General features: G+C 36.9%; 1 protein-coding gene across 1 annotated transcript; it reads right to left on the reverse strand.

Moving 5' to 3' along the window:
• Window positions 1–274: 274 nt before the first annotated feature.
• LOC148769696 (uncharacterized) lies at window positions 275–859 on the reverse strand. Its single transcript, XM_088820299.1, has one exon. The coding sequence runs from the start codon at window positions 857–859 to the stop codon at window positions 275–277; it is 585 nt and encodes a 194-aa protein (XP_088676425.1).
• Between the last annotated feature and the right edge of the window lie 17,311 nt (window positions 860–18,170).

Raw genomic sequence — 18,170 nt, forward strand, 5'->3', positions numbered from 1 at the left:
CCTAGAGTTTTGAAAATTCACGGGTTTCCCTGTGCTTGGAAGATTTCCCCTTTTTCCGATCTTTTTGAGAAATTTCCCAAAATTTTTCGATAGTAGTGCCAAGGATTCTTCAACTGTTTGCTCATCTTCTTGAGTTGACGAATTTTGGGGCGTTGCATATGATGTTTCTGCTTGAAAGGCTATCTTCTTTTCTCTAGATTTTTCACGATGATTTTCACCATGATTGAGTTCTTGTGCTAGAAGTTTCCCCATGAGTTCGTCTAGTTTGAGCGTGTCAACGTCTCTGACCTTCTTCAATGGCAGCAATTCGGTAAGCGAATCTTTCAGGTAATGAGCTCATAGCTTTTCTTACTAATTTGCTTTCTGAGTATGGTTCACCGAGTGCGTATGATTCATTGGAGATATCACATAATTTAGCATGGAAGTCAGTGATCGTCTCATTCTCCTCCATCTTCAAATTTTCGAATTTGGTGGCCAACATCTGTAGCTTGGATGTCCTTACAGTTGACGTTCCTTCGTATGTGACTTGAAGAATTTCCCAAGCTCTCTTTGCAGATTCACATGGCGCTATTAGCTTAAATTGATTATCATCAACACCACTAAATATTGCGTTTAGGGCCCTCGAGTTGTAATTTGCGAGTAGTATTTCTCCATCACTCCAATCTGCTTCTGGTTTGAATACTTCCTCTTTGTCTTCTCCTTTGATCATGGGAGGTGTCCAACCAGTTATGATGGCGCGCCATGCTCTCTCATCTATGGATTTGATAAACATCTTCATTTTTGACTTCCAGTATGAGTAGTTGGAGCCGATTAGAAGAGGTGGGCGAGTAGTTGAAGATCCTTCTCGTTGAGTATTCATATCTGCACAAAATAAGAGTAATCAGTTCCCAAAATCTGACTAGATATATTTAGTGACAGGCTCTTGATGCCAATTGTTAGAATTATTTCGTGCAAATTAATTATAAATTTGTGTCCGATAAATCCCAGATTCAGTTTTAGCTACTGTTCTACTGTTTTACGAAGAGTTGCAACAGTTAATGGAACAGTAATAAAAAGACACAAATTTTAAAGTGGTTCGGATACAATTGTACCCTACATCCACGGGGACCTGCAAATGAAATTCACTAATTTTTAGTTTTACGAATACAGTAATAGGACTTAATCGAAAATGCAAAGACTCCCTCTTTGTCGACGCCGTTCTTGTATCCTACGCTGAATTGTGAATCTTCACTTTGCAGCACGTCCCTTTCCGCACGGTTGAAATTCCTTCAACGCTGAGTCCCTCAGTCGGCGGATCGACCTCCTCCCGAGATCTTCTGAATTCTTCTCCCGAAGAATCGATCTTCTTTTCGGTGAAAGAAGCAAAACTTTTCTCTGTATTTTCTTCTCGATTTAAGACTGGGAATTCTGGAGCAGCAACGTAAGAGCAGAAATTCGTTTTCTCTCAAAATAAAGGGACAGTCGATAACGACGTTGATGCTGCCTTCTTATACCTCCTTAGTTGTATTGGTAGAGCCCTACAAAATTAAAGCCCATTAGGTTAGATATCATCTTCACGTAAGGAACAAGGAGTTATGTAAACAAGGAAAGTCTTAATCAAATAAATTCCTTGTTAATAAAACACTTAGGTAATTAAATAAATTAATGACAAAATAAGAGTTTAAAGAACTAAGGAAACTTCCCTAGTTTTTATACACGGTTTTCACACACGTGTTGAAAACCCGAAATTAGAATCCTCTCGGATTCTAACATACTTTTTGGAGATTTGATTGTTTGAATTGTTCAAATTGACGAGAATGTTTATTTGAAAATTCAAGAAGTGTGATTAGCCATTAACTTCACATGTTGAAATATCACATTTTTATTCATAAATTTTAGGGGTAATATGCTTCACACCCTTCAAACCAAACTTAATTAGATATGAGTGAGAAACTCAAATAGAACATTTTAACTACATCCCTATTTCAAAAAAAAAATCGATATACATCCTTTGGATTTTATTTAACCCAAAAAATACCCTTATAATACAAAATAAAAGTCACGTTTCTCTTGTTTCTATCATCTCTCTCTCTCGTCCCCTCTCTCTCACGCCGCCCAACACCTCTCTCTCTCTCTCTCTCTCTCTCTCTCTCTCTCTCTCTCTCTCTCTCTCTCTCTCTCTCTCTTATGTCGTCCCCAATCATCCCTTCCTCCTTTTTTTTCTTCTTTTATTTCTCTTTTAACAGATCTGTATATAACAAATGATTAAATTCAATTATAGTGGAATAGTATGGAGGCTATGAAGGTGGCGATGACTATGGTGGCGATGACATGGAGTTGTGGTTATGGATGGGATGTTACTGAAAGCATATTTTGAATAATTAATTGCATCTAATTTTTTTATCTTTTAAGAGATTTTGCTTGGTATGGGTTCAAAGACCGATCTAGGTTTTCCCAAAATTGATAGGTGAGAACGTTCGCGGCCGCAGTGAGCGTTGGCTGCTAGGGTCGACGGCTGTTAGGATTGACGACGTATGGGAGTTGTTGGTGGCTAGGGGTTGGTAGTAACGCAAGTGCATCGTAGTACACTATAGTATACCGTAGTATAAGTACACCGTAGTATGCTATAGTACATCGTAGTATACCATAGTCTACTAGAGACATATTGAAAATATGTAAATTCAAAAAAAAAAACATTCTTTTTTGTTTCAATATTATGTAGAAAAAAGAAGTTTTTATAATAGTGTATAAAATGCTAAAATGAAGAATGAAAAAAAAATGAAGATAAACGGATATTCTGTAAAAAGAAAATTAAAAAAAAAAATTTAATGAAGATATGAATATTAAATGAATAATAAATAAAATTATAAATGCAGTTTGGAATTTACTTAATGCATATTTTAAATTTGTGAGTGGAGGGACATTTTTCGAATGAATTTTACAAAGGATGTGAAGCAAATGTTTAGTTGAACTTGTTATATAGTTCTAATAAGTTTTGTCACTAGGGACCTATATCTTAAGGCCCCTACATTTTATGCGTGCAAAGTTGTAATGAAATATTATGTCAAATAGTCGACGTCGTGCGAAAATGAGAAATATTTGATATAAACAACTGATAAAATTGTTATGATCCAATCAATATATTAATTAGCCTTGTGTTTTTTCTCTAAAGTTATTATTTTTTCCTTTATCATTCTTCCTATTTTATTTATTTCTATCTTTTTTATTTATTCATGTAATTTTGTGTGAATATTATCAAGAATTATGAGATTGTTTTGATGGAAATAATTGTGATTAATTAACATTTAATAATGCCTTCTTCATGAGTTGGTCAAAGATATACATAGTCATTCATTAATTTTATGGCGCGAAATGCAATAATTAAGCATGAATTCAAATAGCTTACGTGAAAATAGACATGATAGTACGGTCTACAACTTATATATTTGTTACTATAGAAAATTAAATAATATATTTATTATAAAGTTAGAACTTGGAAATTCTTCCGCTTGGTTGATTTAGTCGCCACCTGACTTTACAGTTATATATGCAGAATTTTAATTAAATTTTCTCTTTTTCTACAGAACAATTTTAATCGAACATATATAATAAACTCAATAAACTTTTTAATAATTGAGAAAATAAGGGGGCACCATCTCCTTTAGCAAAAATTTAAGATCAAATTTATTCTCATCTCTATATTAAGTTACATAATTTATATGAATAATAACTATAATAATAATAGTGACTACCATTAATGATAAATATGAAGAGGAGCCTTTGATATTTAATGTTTCTATTTTCTAAAATTCATATGTAATTTACCTTTCTTTTCTTTGGTGTTAAACTTCCATGGTTTTTGATTTATTTGGAAAACTTGAATCCAGTTCTCGAGCTATAGAAATAATTTAGATATTGTTGTATATAATTATTTATTTTCCTAGCTACTTTTTTTTTTATGTAATGTTCAGGAAATAATTTTGTATTTAACATAAAATGTATTACTTTAGGAGCAAGCTTAAGCATCCAACATAAAGCATTCGATAGAGAGGAAAGAACGTATGGTCTAACGAGTAACGACATCCAATGTTGAAAAGACTTAAGCTCCTCTAATTCCATGGCGTTCTCAACACTTATATTTTGAAGATGCATCACGATGTACGTCTCTTGCATGATTACTAATACAAGCTGTTTATTTTAATCATCTGACCATAATCAGTAAATACATTTGTATGTACACACACATATATATGTATATACCTAACAATTAAATTAATATGTTGCCCTTGAAATATCACGGGGTCCCAATCTACAAAGGTCGTTGCCTTGTGAAGCATTTCGATTACCTGATTCAACAAGTTCAAAGACGGCTAGCAAGATGGCAATCGAAGCTTTTATCATTTGGCGGACGAATTACCCTGTTAAGGGCGGTTCTTTTCAACTTGCCTATACATACTCTATCGTCCGCGGTTGTTCCTAAGCAAACCCTAATTCGTATGAAAAGTTTATTCCGTAAATTTTTATGAGGTAAATATGCAGGCTCTGGGATTAATTGGATCAGCTGGAAGACGATTTGCCAACCGAAGGAGGAGGGTGGCCTTGGTCTTCGATCACTGCTTGATATTAAGACGACTCTGGTGGGGAAGCTGACGTGGTCGGTATTGGAGGGTAAGACCCTTTTGGCTCGTTTCGCCTGAGCTAAATATGGGATTAATGTAACACCCCACATTTTCAAAAGCCTAAAACTCGAATTTAATCCTCCTAACTCGAAAATCCTTATGTGATATTGTTACGTGAAATTAATTATGTGACATACGTGGGTAAATATGTGCTTGATAGATTTATTTTAATATTTTCATAATTAGGTGACTACATGAATTCATTTACATGGATTTTAATTTCTAGAATCTAATTGTTTATGTGATTATATCTAGTTAATACGCTAACCCAGTCTAGGATATATATATATATAGGCATATGCATGCATACGTACTATACATACATATATACTTCATATGCATAATATATATATATATATATATATATATATATATATATATATATATATATATATATATATATATATATATATATATATATATATATATATATATATATATATATATATATATATATATATATAAACTGTGTGTATGATGCAAGTGGTGTAATTAAAATAAATAAATAAGGGAATTATATTTGCATGCCTCTTCCACTTGTCACACCTCCTCTTTTTGTGTGGCATAGCCACTACACTTTTCCACTACTCATCCCCTATTAGTAATGACTAATCTCTTCTCTCTCCTTTTATTACCACCACCGTAACATCCCCACCATCATTCATACCCAAGCATATGAAGAATGCTCCTCTCTCTCTCTCCTCTTATTCTCTCGGCCAAAACAAACACCACCATAATCCACCATGAAATATTATCCATATTTTCATATTTCCACTACAATTATTTCAAGTTCCATTTTCTTCTTCAAATCCTCTCCATAGCCGTATCTCTAGAGTTCCCCCAAGAACTCCATAAAAACCCACATCTCATCATAGTGGAATTTCTTGAAGCCATCTTGAGTCTTTTTATTTTCTATTCCATAAAGGAAAGAAATTTTGATTTCTTGCTGCAATTAGAAGGTATCAATATTATTAAATAGAGTTTTCAAGGTTATTGTTAAGTGTATATTTATACACTTAATTGTACCTTTTAATTGGAGCTTTTGATGTGTTTTTACGATAATTGGTGCTTAATATGGCTATTATTTGTATTTTAGGTGCAAATTGAAGAATTGGCAACTTTTGGGGTGAAAACTGCAAATTCAGAGAAAAAGTGGGCCAAAAGTGAAAAAATCAGAAATCTGGAGAATCAAAGACCGCACGGCCGTGCGGATTTTAGTTCAAAATCTCACACGGCCGTCCGGATGGGCGTGATGGCGCAGTGAAGGAATTTTAATTACACAAGGAAACCCGCCCTATTATAGTTTTGCACCCTATTTAAAGGCCACAAGCACACAATTAGACCTATCTTTTGTCTTTTACTTTTTATCTTTATTTTAGGTTTTTAGTTTTTCATCTTTCTACACGCAATCAAGGAGCACAAGAACGAAGACGAAGACTTGACGAATCTTCATCATAGTTCCCCTCCTTTATTGTTATTTATCGCTTTTATGATTTTTCGTATTTTTATTATGTTTTTCGTTACGAACATGAGTAGCTAAGTTTTTATTCTAGGATTTTATTGGAACCCTATGTGGTGATTCGAACCTCTTTTTCTACTTTTATGCAAGTTTAATTCTTCGATTATTTCTTCTATCTTGATCTTATTTAGTGCATGAGCGTAGCTAACTTATGTTGCTATTTGTTATTGTTAGAATTGATTGACAGATCGTTTTAATAATTAGAACAGGGATAGAAGAGCCTTCGAGTAGTTATTCACCGAATGCGTGTGTTAATTGCATGTATTATCGTAGACATACAGATAATACCTTAGGTAGCCGTTTTGCGAGACTTGATATTTAATGCTTTATTTATACTAGGTTTGCATAGACATATAGTGAATCTTTTATGAATAATAGGTTTATAGCGCAGCGACAGCTGGTTATGAATAATTTCGTGTCTTGGGTTAATAATCGGGAATCGTAACTTGCATGATAGGAGATTAATCGGGTGAAGAATTATCGCATAGGGGGAAGATAAAATCCTAGATCCGTTTATTATTGATATTTTCTCGTGATTACTTGCTTTCTTAATTATTTTAATTTATTTAGTTAATTAAATTGACAACCCTGCGTAGGCTGGATAAAAATCGTAATTGTTAAAATTTGGTACTTAGGATTAAATAATTTACGTATTCCCTGTGGGATCGACATCCGACTCTCACGAGTCCACTTTATTACTTGTTTGCGATACGTACACTTGCGTGTTGGTATTTAGCACCCAACAGTTATCTAAAAGACTCAAAAGATTTTCGAAAATTAGGGCTTTTGGGGGGAAAATGGAAAAGTTGTGTTGATCTTTAATTTCTTGTTCTTGCATGTCTTTTTTATGTTTATAATAAGCAGATAAAAGTTTTATTTGGTTAAGGTCTCAAAGATTTCGGATTTTCAAAAGGGTTTCTAAGAAAGTTTTAAAAATGGAAAAGTTGTGTTGATCTTTAATTTCTTGTTCTTGCATGTCTTTTTTATGTTTATAATAAGCAGATAAAAGTTTTATTTGGTTAAGGTCTCAAACATTTCGGATTTTCAAAAGGGTTTCTAAGAAAAATGAATTTTTGAACTTCTAGTGGATTGCATGTGTAAATCTAGAAACTTGGGGCCAAATCTGCAATTTTCGAAAGATCAGCTCTTATTAAGTTTTCAACTTTTTTTTCCAGTAATTACTAAGTAAATATTTTGGATTTTCAAAAGGGTTTCTAAGAAAAAGGGATTTTTGAACTTCTAGTGGGTTGCATGTGTAAATCTAGAAACTTTTGGATCAAATCTGTAATTTTTCAAAAGTTCAGCCCCAAGTTAAGTTTAGACTTTGTTTTACAGGAAGTAGTAAGTGGTAAATAATTTTATGTGGGAAAGATTCATGATTTATTTAAATCTATGAAAGAAATCAATGTTTGGTCAAGAAAAGCATCTTCTAAATTTTTATTTATAAACAAATTCGAAACTTTTTAAAACTATAAACTAATTTCATAATCTTGAAACTTAGTCAGTTAAGAGTCTTATAATATAATTTGAGAATTTTTGGAACTCATTTACTATTATTTCGAAATTTAATGATTTAGGTGTTATTTATGATGTTCTTGTGATTTAATTGTTACTTCTTTGCCATGGTGTGCTATAATGATGAATCATGGGATTATAATTTTTAATTTACAGTAGGAACATGTTTCATATGTTGTTGGAATTTTTTAGGGTGAGTTAAATGTCTAAAAGTGACAAGAAAAACTCATTAAATTTTGGAAAAGGAGTGCCTTTGCTTTACAAGCATGATTTGGCTAATTAATATATGTGTTGTTGATGATGGTTGCATGGTATGTGTGTGTAGGTATGTGCACCGCGTGTATGCAGTGTGTGTGTGATTGAGATACATTAATGGTTATTTAATTAGTCTGATAAGTGAATTATAGATGTTTATGTAGTTATGTGATATTTAAATATTAATTTCACTGTGTCCATTTAGGAAGTCTAGCATTTATGCACTTCACGAGCTTTTGAGAGTTTGAAAAATTAACGAAATACTTGGCTGAATAAACAATGGATACGGTGGGCCGGTATCCAATTAGGTTAAAGAAGGGTGGTTTGAATCCACCAAGAACGGGCTCGTAACGGTTTATTGTCCGAGTATGGAAATTAATTTTTCACGGATCAGATAAAACGAAAAAGATTTTTACACAATTTGCATACAAGGGCATTTTAGTCATTTTAGCATAACGATGTGTTTAACGTGAAAATAATGTGCTTTGTGACTTGTGTGCTTATTTGAATATTCAGTTGTGTTTGGATGATGAATGAAGGTGATTAAAGTGACGTATAATATATATATATATATACACTTATTTCTAAAGTTCGATAATTACTAGAATTTCTTATTGAGCTAAGCTCATATAGATACCTTTTGATTGCAGGTAATAGTAGTAGCAATCCTCCGTAGGAATGGATCGAGTAGCGTGTCGAGGTCTTGCCCGGGTTTCTTTGGAAGTTCGTATGGGGGCTCTATAAACGATGCATAATTATATGTATTTTGGTGATGTATAACTATAAAGACAATTTCCTTCTCGTTTAAGTTGGTTACCGTATTCCTCACTAGAGGAATGAACTCTTTCGGTACGGATCTTATTTTGAACCTTATTCTAGATCCTTTTATATTTATAAAATAGTTAGTTTTATTTATGTCTTTAATTCTCACCAAAAATATTTCTAAAACTCTGATTTCTAGTTCGAACCGATAATAAAAAAGTTTTTGATAGTGTAGCACTCGAAAGAAACTCCTCCTCTCGAAATTGTTTTCAAACGAACATTTAGTCGACTAAAGTACTCCTAAGAAAGTTTTTCGAAAATCACAAAGGTTTCAAATATTCTAAAGAAGAGATTTTTAATAATTGCATTTTAGTCCCATTCCAAAGTTTTGTAAATTACAAAGAGACCCTTTTGCTTCCACTATATAAATGAACATTCCGATAAACCGGTTCGATTTATCGTCCGATTAGAAGGGGGTGCTACAATTAAGTTCCGAGATCCAATTCCAACACATGCTTCTTTACTTTGCTGATAATTGTTCCAGCAACTTCAGTTCTTGGATAACCATAGTCGTTGGATCGTGAGAGCAGGGAACACAGATTTTTGGAGAGATCAGTGGCTTGACGAAGACTGCCTAGATGAAACTCGTTCCACCCTCTTTCGCGAAGCTAAGAATCAACCCCAATACTTTATAAATCTCACCTCCAGCCGGAGCAGCAAAGGCGTTTTGATCTCATAGAGCTGGACGATCGGACAGAGGATAGACTAATATTTAAGCACTCGATCTCCGGAAATTTTAAGGTTGCCAATTATTGGGACCTAAAACTCCTATGAATCCTCTGGCGAAAAGAAATTGGCACCCTAAAATCCCCCACAACATCAGTGCCTTTTTCAGGAAACATTCTTATGGCGCGATTCCGCTAGATGGTGGTATTAGAGTATATTATTATATTAGATATTGTAGGATATTAGGATTCTAGTATGATTCGGTTACCTAGATTAGTTAGGATTTAGTTGCCTAGTCAAACTCTATTACCTTACAATATTTCTCTATATATATTCCATGTAATCAACCCATAACACAATGGGGGTTTCTATTCTATTACGTATTATTATTTCTCTCCTTCTTCTTTTCTATTCTTCCTATATGGTATCAGAGCACCAGGTTTTTTAACCTAGCCGCCTTTCTTCTCCATGGCGGTGACCACCCGATTTTCTCCCTCCCCCGGTGGTGGTACTCTTAATATCTTTCTTTTTCTATCTTTTCTATCTTTTCTATGAACACCACCCAAATTTTCTCCCTCCCCCGGTGGTTCTCTATCCTTTTCTTCTTCTTCTTTTTCTTCTTCTTCTTCTTCTCCATGGCCTAAAACCTAGCCGTCGCCTCTCTTCTTCTCCATGGCCGGCGACCACCAAATCGAATTTTCTCCCTCTCTCGGTGGTGTATCTTCTCTATCTTTTTCTTCTTCTTCTTCTTCTCCATGGCCTAAAACCTAGCCGCTGCTCTCTTCTTCTCCATGGCCGGCGACCCCTCTCATATCTTCTCCCTCTCTCTCTCGATTCATACATAAAAAAAAATATATATATATATATATAAAAAAAAATATATCTCCATTGTTATTATTATTATTTTTTTTTTTCTATTTAATTTGGCAGATACTTTCGCCTAGGATTTCACTACTGCTGGATTTTGCGGGTTTTTTTGTCCAGTCTTCACGTTTGAAGTTTATTCGTTCCGACTGCGGGAGCGTGCTAGCAAGTGATTGTCCAGTCTTCACGTTCGTCACGTTTCGACTGCGGGGGCGTATTAGAGTATATTATTATATTAGATACTGTAGGATATTAGGATTCTAGTATGATTCGGTTACCTAGATTAGTTAGGATTTAGTTGCCTAGTCAAACTCTATTACCTTACAATATTTCTCTATATATATTCCATGTAATCAACCCATAACACAATGGGGGTTTCTATTCTATTACGTATTATTATTTCTCTCCTTCTCCTTTTCTATTCTTCCTATAGGTGGGATTGCATGGCCCCTTCCAAATGCCGGTGTTGTGCAACCCCTAAACAAGAAACTCTCTCACTCTTGTTCGCCCAATCTGATATAGCTCGTGGCGTTTGGAGTAATTAAGCAAGGATATGGCAGAAACCATCTATGGGTCTGTGCATCATCTTATGCAAGTTTGGATGACCGAGGCTACTATTAACACCCAGGATGGTAATATGGAGCTTGGAGTCCTCATGTTCGGTTGCTGGGAGATTTGGAAGAGTCGGTGTAAGTCCATCTGAGGATATTCCGATCCGATGAACACCGGCCACTATTATTCGCAATATATTTCCGTATCTTCGAGCTTTGAACGAAGCTTTCGTGGGTCAGTTCCGGATGAAGACAATGGGTCGAATTATTATTCAACATCTAAATTTGGAGGTGAAGGAGCCTACGTTAAATAGGGGCCGTTGGATTAAGTGGAATCCCCCGACACCACTTCAAGCTAAGGTAAACATCGATGGCTCAAGGAAAGGGGCAACATGTTCGGGTGGTGGGACTATTAATTAAGGACCACAATGGGTCGTTTATTCAAGGCTTTTCACATTATCCCAGAAGCACATGCAATTCTAGATGGGCTAAGAATATGTCAGGAGATGGGATTTGAGCAAGTTACTGTGGAGTCGGACTCCAAATCGGTTATTGACATGATTTATCATAAAGCATTATTTATTTAATTAGCTAATCCTAGACGACATCTTCGCTCGGAGAAAAAAACCCTGGACGACATCTCCGCCGCTAAACAAACATCTCCGCCGCTAAACAATATTATTTATCAATACCAATGATAGCTATAAATACTCTTCTTTGGCATAATATTTTTCAATAAATTAAAATATTTCCTCCTCTCTCTTCATACAAAATAAATTAGCTAACCCTAGATGACATCTTCGTTCAGACAAAAAAACCATAGACGACATCTCTCTCCGCCGCCAACAAATATTATTTATCAATACCAATAATCGTCATAAATACTCTTCTTTGGCATACTATTTTTTAATGAATTAAACTCTTGCCTCCTCTCTTCATACTCTTGTCTTGTTTTTCACATTACCAAAAAAAATGTTGTGAGTCGTAAAACTCAATGCAACGCTACCAGCCCGCCGCCACCGCACCGCTAGATAATTTTACCACATAAATCTTCCAATCTTAATCCCATTTCCGATCAACTCGCTCGCTTCATTTAATTAGTTTTCATTTCGTTTGTGTGCATAATTTTTTCATTATTTTTCAAGATCTATGCTATTCAATTAATGGCAAGGTGTGACGCTCAAGCGCGTAATTTCTATGCAATGGCCTTTGACGGACGCAAGCAAACACTTGTAAGTGAATTTTATTTTCTTAGCTTTGAACTTTTTTATTTATGATTACATGCTCTCTTTAAAATCATTAATTAATAAACTAATTCGCATTTTTTTTGAATTTTTTTACAAAATTTAGTAACTAAGATTTTCGAAAATATATTAACGTAAGATAAGATGCACAATACTCATAAATCCAACTGCATTTATTATATATTACTATAAAATAATATGCAAAATATATATTTGAAGTGTATTTCATATTAATTTTATGAGGTGAAACAAAAATTACACAACGATGAGAAATCATAAATTATAAATAGATACAGCGGCACATTGGCGCTTAATATATACAAGAGTCTAGAGAACATACAATTCAACGAGTACCCTCTCTTCGTCTTTTCATTTTCTATAGGAGAAATAGATTTGGAGAAAAGAACGAATGATATCTCTTACGTATATTAATCATATATATAGTTACATGTAGAAAACCATAACCTACTACACAAGGTAACCTATTATGCAAGGTAACTATAATAAATAAGAATAATAATAGTATACGTAATATATATAATATATACGCTAATACACCCCGCAGTCGAAACGGGAAAGGAGAGGACGGGAGACTGGAGACAAACTGTTGGAACAGTTGAGTAGGGAGTCCTTTCGTGAAGATATCGGCAAACTGGTAGGCGGATGGGACGTGAAGAACTCGAACGTGTCCTAAAGCAACTTTGTCTCGGACAAAGTGGATATCGATCTCCACATGTTTCGTACGAGAGTGTTGAATAGGATTGCTGGATAGGTAGACGGCACTGACGTTGTCACAGTAGACAATAGTGGCTTTCGAAAGTGGGCAGAGCAACTCAGAAAGTAGGTTGCGTAACCAAGTCGTTTCGGCGACGGCATTTGCGATAGCTCGATATTCGGCCTCCGCACTCGATCGTGAAGTAGTGACCTGTCGTTTGGAGGACCAAGAGATGAGGTTGTTGCCGAGGAAAATACAATAGCCCGATGTCGAACGACGAGTGTCAGGGCAGCCACCCCAATCGGCGTCGAAGTAAGCGATAAGGGAGAGGTCCGGATTGGGGGAGAGCTGAAGGCCGTGATCGAGAGTGCCACAAATGTGGCGAAGGATACGCTTGAGGGAAGCCATATGAGGTTCCCTCGGATCATGCATGAATAGACATATTTGTTGCACAGCATAGCGGATGTCGGGACGAATAAACGTGAGGTATTGCAGTGCACCGGCAAGGCTGCGATAAAGAGTAGGGTCAGCAACGGGGGGTCCAGTGGTCGAAGACAACTTGCTCTTTGTGTCAGCCGACGTAAGACAAGGGTTGCAGGAAGCCATGTATGCACGCTCTAGTATCTCGTCGGCGTACTTGCGTTGAGAGAGAAATAGCCCATTCGACGAGCGAGTAACTGAGATGCCGAGAAAGTAGTGAAGATCGCCAAGATCCTTCATTGCGAACTCTTGATTAAGGGAAGCGATGATAGAGCGGAGCAATTCAGGTGTGGAGGCCGTAAGTACAATGTCATCGACATACAGCAGAAGGTAGTTGCATGAACTGTTGCTACAGTCGCGTGAACTGTTGCGACAGTACACAAAGAGTGAAGTGTTGGACTTGCATTCTCTGAACCCCAAGGTAGTAATGTGAGATGCAAAATGCTTGAACCAAGCACTTGGTGCCTGCTTGAGACCGTAGAGTGCTTTGTTGAGACGACACACGTGAGTGGAGCGAGATGGATCGACGAATCCGGGAGGTTGTTCGCAGTAGACAGTTTCAGAGAGATTTCCATGTAAGAAGGCATTTTTCACATCAAGCTGGTGGATTGGCCATGATCGCGAGAGAGCAATACTGAGAACTGTTCGAACAGTGGCTGGTTTGACAACAGGGCTAAAAGTCTCGTCAAAATCGATGCCAGCCTGCTGGTGAAACCCACGAACAACCCACCGTGCTTTGTATCGCTCAAATGAGCCATCGGACTTAAGTTTCTGTTTGTATATCCACTTACCAGAAATAACATTAGTGAACGGGGGGCGGGGCACAACATTCCAAGTATTGTTTTTAATTAAAGCAGTTTATTCCTCAATCATGGCGTTTCGCCAATTTTGGTCAAGAAGAGCTTGGCGATAGTTGGTGGGAATGGAAGAGGTAGAGGACGCAACGAGAGAGAAAGGGACTTTGGGTTTGTGGATGCCCACTTTACTACGAGTCACCATACGGTGAGCAGGGGGAGGTGGGGGAGGTGTGGGAGTAGGAGAAGGAGATGTGGAAGTATGAGAAGGGGTTGTGAGTTGGCCGTGGTCGAGAGGTGGTGCTGCATGAGAAACAGTTGTTGGCTGTGTTATAGGACTGTCGGACGAACTGTTGGAACAGGGTGGTTCACTGTTGGAACAGTTGGAGGAACTGTTGCAACAGTTAGACGAAGTCTGAGGGAGGAGGAATAGGGAGGGTGTGTTTTCGTCCAAGGCAGAGGTAGGAAGTGTCTTTTTGGGGGGAGTGGACTCGCCAAAAGGAAAGTGAGTTTCGTCGAATGTAACATGACGAGAAATTATGATTCGGCTAGTGGATCTATCATGGCAACGATAGGTTTTGTGAGAGGAAGGGTGACCGAGATAGACACAAGGAGTAGAACGGGGAGGCGAGTTTATGTGGTGTGGTGGCGGTGAGGTTGGGATAACAGAGACAGCCGAATACTCGAGGATGAGAGTATGTAGGTTTGATGAGGTAAAGAGCTTCGTGAGGAGTCCGGTTTTGTGTGGTTTTGGTAGGTAAGATATTGAGTAGGTGTGTGGCCATATGAAGGGCTTCGACCCAATAAGTAGGAGGAAGATGAGCTTGAAAGATGAGGGATCGAATCATGTTAGTTATAGTGCGGATCATTCATTCTGCGTGTCTGTTTTGAGGGCAGGTCTGGGGACACGAAAAACGATTTAGGATGTCGTGTATAGTGAAGTAGTTTTGAAAATCCGCATTTTTTAATTCACGACCATTATCACTTTGTAAGGCTTTCAGGGGATGTTGGAATTGAGTTTTGAGAAGTGTATGAAAATTGACAAAGGTTGTAAAAACGTCAGATTTATTTCGAAGAGGAAAAGTCCATATATAATGGGTAAAATCATCAACTAACACAAGATAATATTTGAAACTCGTAAGACTAGAAACAGGAGAAGTCCATAAATCAGCATGAATAATTTAAAATGGAGCAACAATAGTAGATTTTTGAGAAAAAAATGGTAGACGAAAATGTTTGCCTAATTGACAGGCATTACAAAGAGACTCCCTAGGGTCTTTATTATGGGAAACAAAAGTGCTAGAAAATAAGCAGGACATGACGTGTTTGCCGGGATGGCCTAGACGCCGATGCCAAAGAGTGCGAGCCGAAGGTGTTGCGACAGTGAGGAAAGCAGCGGGAGGTGAGGTGGGGGGAGGGACGCCAAATGGATATAGGTCACCGGAGCTATTGCACCTGAAAATCTCGACTCGACTCTGAAGATCCTTCACAGAAAAACCAAACGAGTCAAATTCAACTGAACATGAGTTATCGCGGGTGAACTTTTGAACAGAGATAAGGTGTTTGACGATATTGGGGGTGACATAGACATTTGTGAGGCGGAAGGGAGAGGTGGGAAGAATTGTGTGGCCTATGTGGGTTATGGGGAGGGTGGAACCATTACCGACGACGACATGTTTGGGGAAATTACAGCCAGGATTAAAAACAAAATTGAAATTACCTGAGTGTGGTGCCATATGAGAGGTCGACCCGCTGTCCATGAACCACTGTGACTCGGTAGGCTGTTGAAGTGTCACCGTATTCAAACGGTTTGCGAGATCCACCACGTTGTCACTGTTGCAACTGTTGATGGAACTGTTAGAGTTGTGGCATGGTTGCTGCTGCGGATGAACCTGAGTAGGAGTCGAGTGGCCGGTGTAGGGTTCAGGTGGTCCAGTAAAGTAGGCTTGAGCCGCTGGAGTGGATGGGTGGCCCGGTGTATTTGGAGCGGATCCCAGAATTGACGGTTGTCGGTAAGGTGCGCGCCAGAGTTGAGATGCGCCATGAGCATTATGGTAGCCGTAGTGCTGCATGGGCTGACGGTTAGTGCAGCGACCTCCGCGACCGTTGGATCGGCCACCCCCGCGCTGATAGCGCGAAGAACTACCGCCTCGGGAACTGTTGCAGGAACCGTTGCAACTGTTGGATGGATAGTTCGCGTTGGAGGCGTAGAAAACAGCAGCGGTCTGCTCCGGTTCAGCAATTCTTGTTTCTTCCATCTGTAGAAGCGATCGAGTCTGTAGAAAGGTGGGAAGGGGATTCTGAAAGGAGATGAGGTTGGCGACGGTCCCGTAATTTTTTGGAAGGCCATGTAGGGTTTGTGGGGCGAGTTGTTTGTCGGAGATTGGATTTCCGACATCGGCCAAGTTGTCCGCCGTGGTTTTGATTATTTGGCAATAATCGTGAATGGAGAGAGTGCCTTTCTTGAGGGACTTGAATTTCTCTTCAAGTTGAATGGCTCGATAATCTTCGTTATCGGTGAAGAGAGAAGAGATGGCGGTCCATAGATCACTGGCGGTGGAGGTTTATGAGAGAACCATGCTCGATAGATCGTCGGAGATGGTACAGTAGATCCAAGATTGTAGGAAACCCTAAACTACTACACAAGGTAACCTATTATACAAGGTAACTATAATAAATAAGAATAATAATAGTATACGTAATATATAAAATATATACGCTAATATTTTCAACCACATAACCCGTTTTTATTTTCTGCGAATTCATACACTTAAAAGAAACGGAAGTCGAACAAAATCAAAATCTTGAAATAATTCATGTTTTTATTGATATCATGAGCAATAACTCATAACGAACATCTGCACTAAATATGGGTTTTGCGTCGATGCTCGTTCCAATTGTTCTTGCTCATCGGCATAAACATGAACCGATTCAAGATCTCAATTTTGTTCACATGCCATTTCTTTTAAGTGTATGAATTTGCAGAAAAGAAAGAAAATTTATATAGTTGTAAATGGAGGGATAAATAAAGAGATGGTATTTGTTGAATTGTATATATATCAAGTGCCATCGGATCTATTTATAATATATATATATATATATATATATATATATATATATATATATATATATATATATATATATATATACTTTAAATATGAAATATAACTCAAACTTTTTATATGGGGCGATTAGATTGTATTATGGCAAGGAGCACCGGAATCGGAGAAGGCAAGAACAACCCAACTTTCTTATATTGAGAGAAAAGAAAATTGGATATTTCGTCGTTTGCCTCGCTCAAAAAATATATATAGAATTATAGAAATACAAAAACACCCTCACATTTCAGAGTTTATAATAACAATAGAAAATCAAAGTACATATTTTCCTAAACTAAATAAAAAATGATACAAAAACATCCTAAACAATGGGCTCAAAATCATAAAGACTATAAACTAGATGGTTGACTTGGTTGACTTGACTTGGTCCTTCCTCCTCTCTCTTTCTCTTCCCTATAAAACAACCCAAATTGTTTTTCTAAATTAGTCGAAAAAATCGTATTTAAAGCATTTATAAGATGAATGAATTAAAAATTAAATGATTATGTATAAATTTCACTTTTTTTCTTACCGTTGCCAATCAGAGTACTAGTATCACCTTCCACACAAGAGATTTCGTTTCGAAATATCTGGTGTGTACTAAGATTGTAGTAACCGACTAGTACGCGCTTCAACAATCTATCTCCTCTTACTTTGCGAGACGGAGGAGTCGTAGTCTCCGGTAATAATAATATATACATGCTATTAATATTATTTATCACAGAGTACATAAACTCTAAAAGATTTAGGTGAGTTAATTAATTAAGTAGTTACCGTAGTGTTGTTGCGTTCGTCGTCTCCCTTTGTTTTGGCTTTATGACGCTCTGGTATAATCCCATGAATAATGAAGGTATGTGAATCTATTAGGGATCGAAATTGTATGTCCGTCTTCAGATGGACGTAATATTGAAATCATAACAAAAAATATTAAAAATATTTCCTATGTGATTTTTATTAGCATAAAACCCCTTTTAACTATTTTTTCCAAA

This window comes from Erythranthe guttata, chromosome 7, assembly GCF_056151865.1.
Source record: "Erythranthe guttata isolate IM_541 chromosome 7, IM_541, whole genome shotgun sequence".
NCBI classification, from domain to species: Eukaryota; Viridiplantae; Streptophyta; class Magnoliopsida; order Lamiales; family Phrymaceae; genus Erythranthe; species Erythranthe guttata.